Source organism: Micropterus dolomieu, unplaced genomic scaffold, assembly GCF_021292245.1.
Source record: "Micropterus dolomieu isolate WLL.071019.BEF.003 ecotype Adirondacks unplaced genomic scaffold, ASM2129224v1 contig_12378, whole genome shotgun sequence".
Lineage (NCBI taxonomy): Eukaryota > Metazoa > Chordata > Actinopteri > Centrarchiformes > Centrarchidae > Micropterus > Micropterus dolomieu.
Window position 1 is genome coordinate 1 of NW_025741364.1, and position 7,083 is coordinate 7,083.

Here is a 7,083-nt window from a genome sequence, read left to right on the forward strand (position 1 = left end):
GGTCTTATGTCTCACTGGTCTTACTGGTCTTACAGGCCTCACTTGTGTTACAGGCCTCACTGGTCTTACAGGTCTTATGTCTCACTGGTCTTACTGGTCTTACAGTCCTCACTTGTGTTACAGGCCTCACTTGTGTTACAGGCCTCACTGGTCTTACAGTCCTCACTTGTGTTACAGGCCTCACTGGTGTTACAGGCCTCACTGGTCTTACAGTCCTCACTTGTGTTACAGGCCTCACTGGTCTTACAGGCCTCACTTGTGTTACAGGCCTCACTGGTCTTACAGTCCTCACTTGTGTTACAGGCCTCACTTGTGTTACAGGCCTCACTGGTCTTACAGGCCTCACTTGTGTTACAGGCCTCACTGGTCTCACAGGCCTCACTGGTCTTACAGGCCTCACTTGTGTTACAGGTCTCACTGGTCTTACAGGCCTCACTTGTGTTACAGGTCTCACTGGTCTTACAGGTCTTATGTCTCACTGGTCTTACAGGCCTCACTTGTGTTACAGGCCTCACTGGTCTTACAGGTCTTATGTCTCACTGGTCTTACTGGTCTTACAGGCCTCACTTGTGTTACAGGCCTCACTGGTCTTACAGTCCTCACTTGTGTTACAGGCCTCACTGGTCTTAGGTTACAGGTGTGAGTGTCCCAGGGGGTTCTGGGGGTCTAGAGGACAGAGCCACTGGGTTTGCACTGACCTGCATGTTGACCCCGAAGGTCCAGATGTAGAGAGAGTACACGGGTTTCCGGAGCCAGGTGGGGAGCTCCACCCCATTCAGACGACCCCAGGCCCGAGAGAGGAGGCGAGTCGGGAAGGAGCGGTACAACGCCACCTTCAGCACCAAACAGGAAACTACATGTCAGTCGTTAATATCTGGTTTTCAGAAGGAGGAATTTACTGAAAAACTTTACTTTTGTAGAAAACGAAGGAGGCGGTGAAAGACAGAAGCATAAAAACATGCGTAAACGTAGAAAAGGAAGAAGAGCAGAAGACGGCAGAGAAAATGGAGTAAGTGAGAGATAAAAGGTGTGCTTCAACTGAGCGCTGTGACTGCCGAGCTTTTCAGAAGGTCCATGAACGCAGCACAGAGCTGCTGTCTCCATCATCAGACGCTGTTTTCTGACCTGCAGCGTCTTTGTTTGTCACGAGTGTGAAAGCATGGTGATATTTCTGCTTGATGGTGCCGTGGACAGGCCGTTACCTGCATGTTTAAACACCTGAGACTCAGCGTCCGTAAAGGGATAGCTCAGGATGTTTGCAGTGCGTCTCTGAGGTACTTGTACATGGTCATCGTGTTTCCTGCGACAGATGGCGGTCGCTGTGTCCTCATTTTGGAGAAGCAGAGAGTTGTACTGAAACTAAGCTACGTGTACTGCTGTGGACACAACCGGAGACCAGCTGGGAGATCAGACTGAAACCAAACTTCACTTTCCTACAGACTTTAAAGATGCGTTCTTGTGTTTGAACAAAGACGATTCATGGTCACCATGGAGATTTCAGCGTGTTCCTCTGAATGATGCTGCTTCTCTGAATCCAGACAATCACTCCATGAAACCCTCTCTGAAGAGGACTAAGGCTGGACTGGAAGCCTTATTTGTCCGTACTGATGTGTCCTAATGCAGTATGCAATAAAAGCAAAATCTGCAGCCTGCATCGAACCAGTCTACCTGTCGTACTGTGTCCCATAATGCAAAGTGCTAGAACAGTAACAACTAACGGTATTTTCTTCAACAACAGAACGTTTTTTTTACAATTTGAATGTGTTATTTCATCACTAAATCCACTTCAGAGAAGTTTTGAGGCGAGAAATCAGCTGTGTAGATTTGGAATATTGGCACTTTTACGAAAGTTGATGGTAAAATCGAACATGTGCTCCAACGCTTTCGAAGTTGAGAAACTCCACAAACGGCAGCAGGGGAAGCTAACGAGCCGGCCGGCCAGTCAGCTATTTACTTATATCAAGACACATCTGGCTCCTGATGGACAGGAAATTCTTGTCTGGTGAAGCACTTAAGCACAAAAAACTAAAAACTAAAGTAACATTACATTGTTAGTGTCACGTTACAGTACTTTTTATTTGATATAATTCTTATTTATGCGCAAACATTCGCAAGCAAGCTAGCTAGATCGGCTGCAGCCTTGTTCTCCATACACAGGATTACGTTTAAAAAAAGTTTTAGGTGGTTCTTCCTTTTATATTCCACCTATTGACTTCTGATTTCTCAGCCTGGCCTAGCATACTGCAAAACAACATTTAAAAGTTTCATTCTGCATGCTGCAGTAGTATGTCCGCCAGAGAGACCCCTGCTGAAGAGCACTGCTGTCTAAATAAATGAAACCTCACGTTTCCCTTCTGCCTCTTCTGGACGTTAAGTTCTTCTGTACACTCTGGTTTGAAAAGTCTCCCTTTCGTCTTCACAGTGAACAGCACTTTGTCTTCAATGTCTTAGTCACTCATTTAAATGTTCTTTCATTCGCTGTCTCTTCCACAAACCGCTGAAAGTCTGAGGTAAAGAGCTGAGGATATTACACCCAGCTTGCTGCTGTCCACAGCAGTACGCTGCTTTAGCTTCCATGCTAGTACAACTCTCTCCTGGTCCAAACTGCTGTCTACTGCAGGTAATACACTGACTGTGTATAAGTACCACGTCCCGTTAACAATGAGTGTGCGCTCATCTGAGTTAGAATTGAAGACTTGAAGCCCTGATGCTGGACCGGAGGCTCGTGGAGGCCTGATCCAGACGGTTCATGCTGTCTCTCCTGTCACTGTTTCCATCTGTATGAACCCCGTTGTTATTCGTTTAACCAGAAGCCAGTCAGCAGCCGCTCTTACCCGTTTGGCCAGCGGCTGGAGAGCGCTGACGGACAGGATGAAGCAGAGGAAGGCGATTGGCCGACGGCGCCAAGGGGTGGGGCGACACACGCCACCAGTGAGCGTGCTCAGACGGTGACGGAGAGCCAAACGAGGCACCTGGAGCCTGATTATGATAATTAGATTTAGATTAGAGAGTGATGAAGGAAGAGGAAAATTATTCAGAAACCTGAGGCAGGAGAAAGGAGGAGGAGGGAGGCGAAGGGATGGAGAGGTAAAAATTATGGAAACACTAAGAAAATGCATCCAAAACAAAAACAACATAAGATTGATACGTTAGTGAAAAATGAAAACATGACAAATAAATTTAAGAAAAGAAATAAAATTATTAATTTCATAGGCAGAGGACGAAGGGGTTGTTTCCCTCCTGATCTGTAATCTGATTGGCTTCAAAGTTTACATAACGTCATTTCTGAAGGACCATACAGTAGTTTTCCTTATCACTGACGACCTTTTAACCTCTCGTGTTAACAGAGCCTTTAAATCTGTGTTTCCTTCTGTCAGCTGCTTTCAGTTCAAATCAACTCACAGAGACACACCCAAATGAAAGCCCAACGTCCAGGACAAGAACCCCAGACATCCAGGACAAGAAACCCCAGACGTCCAGAACAAGAAACGAGACGACCAGTGCCAGAAACCCAGACGTCCAGGACAAGAAACCCCAGACATCCAGAACAAGAAGCGAGACAACCAGGACAAGAAACGAGACGACCAGTGCAAGAAACCCAGACGTCCAGGACAAGAAACCCCAGACGTCCAGGACAAGAAACCCCAGACGTCCAGAACAAGAAACGAGACGACCAGTGCCAGAAACCCAGACGTCCAGGACAAGAAACCCCAGACGTCCAGAACAAGAAACGAGACAACCAGGACAAGAAACGAGACGACCAGTGCAAGAAACCCAGACGTCCAGGACAAGAAACCCCAGACATCCAGGACAAGAAACCCCAGACGTCCAGAACAAGAAACCCCAGACGTCCAGAACAAGAAACGAGACAACCAGGACAAGAAACGAGACGACCAGTGCAAGAAACCCAGACGTCCAGGACAAGAAACCCCAGACATCCAGTGCAAGAAACCCAGACGTCCAGGACAAGAAACCCCAGACATCCAGGACAAGAAACCCCAGACATCCAGGACAAGAAACCCCAGACATCCAGGACAAGAAACCCCAGACGTCCAGAACAAGAAACGAGACGACCAGTGCCAGAAACCCAGACGTCCAGGACAAGAAACCCCAGACGTCCAGAACAAGAAACGAGACAACCAGGACAAGAAACGAGACGACCAGTGCAAGAAACTCACACGTCCAGGACAAGAAACCCCAGACGTCCAGAACAAGACACGAGATGACCAGTGCAAGAAACCGGATGACCAGTGCAAGAAACCCAGACGTCCAGGACAAGAAACGAGACGACCAGTGCAAGAAACCCAGACGTCCAGGACAAGAAACCCCAGACATCCAGGACAAGAAACCCCAGACGTCCAGAACAAGAAACGAGACGACCAGTGCCAGAAAACCAGACGTTCAGGACAAGAAACGAGACAACCAGGACAAGAAATGAGACGACCAGTGCCAGAAACCCAGACGTCCAGGACAAGAAACCCCAGACGTCCAGAACAAGAAACGAGACGACCAGGTGAAGAAACGAGACGACCAGGACAAGAAACGGGACGACCAGTGCAAGAAACCCACATGTCCAGGACAAGAAACCCCAGACGTCAAGAACTGGGAGACCCCAGACGTCCAGAACAAGAAACGAGACGACCAGGTGAAGACACGAGATGACCAGGACAAGAAACGGGACGACCAGTGCAAGAAACCCACATGTCCAGGACAAGAAACCCCAGACGTCAAGAACTGGGAGACCCCAGACGTCCAGAACAAGAAACGAGACGACCAGGTGAAGACACGAGATGACCAGGACAAGAAACGGGACGACCAGTGCAAGAAACCCACATGTCCAGGACAAGAAACCCCAGACGTCAAGAACTGGGAGACCCCAGACGTCCAGAACAAGAAACGAGACGACCAGGTGAAGACACGAGATGACCAGGACAAGAAACGGGACGACCAGTGCAAGAAACCCACATGTCCAGGACAAGAAACCCCAGACGTCAAGAACTGGGAGACCCCAGACGTCCAGAACAAGAAACGAGACGACCAGGTGAAGACACGAGATGACCAGGACAAGAAACGGGACGACCAGTGCAAGAAACCCACATGTCCAGGACAAGAAACCCCAGACGTCAAGAACTGGGAGACCCCAGACGTCCAGAACAAGAAACGAGACGACCAGGTGAAGACACGAGATGACCAGGACAAGAAACGGGACGACCAGTGCAAGAAACCCACATGTCCAGGACAAGAAACCCCAGACGTCAAGAACTGGGAGACCCCAGACGTCCAGAACAAGAAACGAGACGACCAGGTGAAGACACGAGATGACCAGGACAAGAAACGGGATGACCAGTGCAAGAAACCCCAGACGTCCAGGACAAGAAACCCCAGACGTCCAGGACAAGAAACCCCAGACGTCCAGGACAAGAAACCCCAGACGTCCAGAACAAGAAACCCCAGACGTCCAGGACAAGAAACGAGACGACCAGGACAAGAAACCCCCGACGTCCAGAACAAGAAACGAGACGACCAGTGCAAGAAACGAGACGACCAGTGCAAGAAACGAGACGACCAGTGCAAGAAACGAGACGACCAGTGCAAGAAACGAGACGACCAGTGCAAGAAACCCACACGCCAGGACAAGAAACCCAGACGAGCAGGACAAGAAACCCAGATGACCAGGACAAGAAACCCAGAGGACCAGGACAAGAAACCCAGAGGACCAGGACAAGAAACGAGATGTCCAGGACAAGAAACCCAGAGGACCAGGACAGGAAACCCAGACGTCCAGGACAAGAAAACCAGACGTCCAGGACAAGAAACCCAGACGAGCAGGACAAGAAACCCAGATGTCCAGGACAAGAAACCCAGAGGACCAGTGCAAGAAACGAGATGTCCAGGACAAGAAACCCAGACGTCCAGGACAGGAAACCCAGACGTCCAGGACAAGAAAACCAGACGTCCAGGACAAGAAACCCAGACATCCAGGACAAGAAACGAAACGACCAGGACAAGAAACCCAGACGTCCAGGACAAGAAACGAAACGACCAGGACAAGAAACGAGACAACCAGAATAAGAAATCCAAATCCAGGACAGAATGCTAAAATGACCCAATTTCTGGACACTGGAAAGTAGTCCCACGATAATATAAGATAAATGATTACATGAAATCATAAATACTGAGAGTATAGAAACAAATACAGACGTACTTTGTCGGGTGAAACAGACAGAAGGCTCAACCATGTAAAACTACTGAGCAGTCCTCTGTGAAGAGCAAAATAAAATAAAACATGAAAAAAAAGACTGTAAAAATCTGACAGGAAGCAGGAGGAAGACAGTGACAGGAAGTAAAGAGAGAAAACAGACAATGAAGGAAAAAAATAAGGGTGGAGGAGGAGGAGGAGGGTGGAGAGGACGCTAATGGAGCACACACTCGCTAACAGCTCAACTACAGCAGGAATGCAGTAATGCTAACACGCCAACAAAATATCTGATCCTCTGAAAAACAGCAGACCACCCTGCACTGTGACTGTTTCCACGGTGTGTTCAATATAAACAAGTAAACATATAACTGTCTGAGTGGTGTTAGTGTACGCAGATGAAGATCAGATCACATTTTATGACCAGCTTAAGCAGAAATCCAGGTGATTCAAAATGTTCACATACTTTCTCCTGAGACTGTAGATGTGTGTTTGAAGCTATCTGGGTTATCACAGGATCAACTGGAAAGAGGCTAACGCAGGCTAAGCTAAAGCTAAAATAGCTGACCTGCTATTAGAGACCACACACACTAATCTCTACCCTCCCCCACCCCTCCCCCTTCTGCCTCAGACTGTTTACTTACTCAGAGAAATACTTTTAATCTTTATACTTGAAACTCCTGCTCACCCTCTCTCTTTTCTTCCTCTCCCACCTGAGTCTTCCTCACCCCTCTTCCTCTCTCTCTCCCACCTGAATCGTGCTGTCGCTCTCGTCCTCACCCCTCTTCCTACATCTCTCTCTCTCTCTCCGTCGGTCGAGCGCCGCCACCTCAGCAGGTCGTGTCTCCGCCGCGTGCTGCCGCCGCGGTGACGAGGGAAGAACCTCA

General features: G+C 48.6%; 1 protein-coding gene across 1 annotated transcript; it reads right to left on the minus strand.

The window, feature by feature from the left end:
- Nucleotides 1–8: 8 nt before the first annotated feature.
- On the minus strand, nucleotides 9–1,208 carry LOC123966056 (cysteine-rich, acidic integral membrane protein-like). The gene is made up of 4 exons (XM_046042292.1): nucleotides 1,203–1,208; nucleotides 699–833; nucleotides 493–666; nucleotides 9–449 (listed from the first exon to the last, which is right to left on the minus strand). Exons 1-4 carry the CDS (start codon nucleotides 1,206–1,208, stop codon nucleotides 75–77), a joined length of 690 nt encoding a protein of 229 aa, XP_045898248.1. The 3' UTR covers nucleotides 9–74.
- Nucleotides 1,209–7,083: the final 5,875 nt, after the last annotated feature.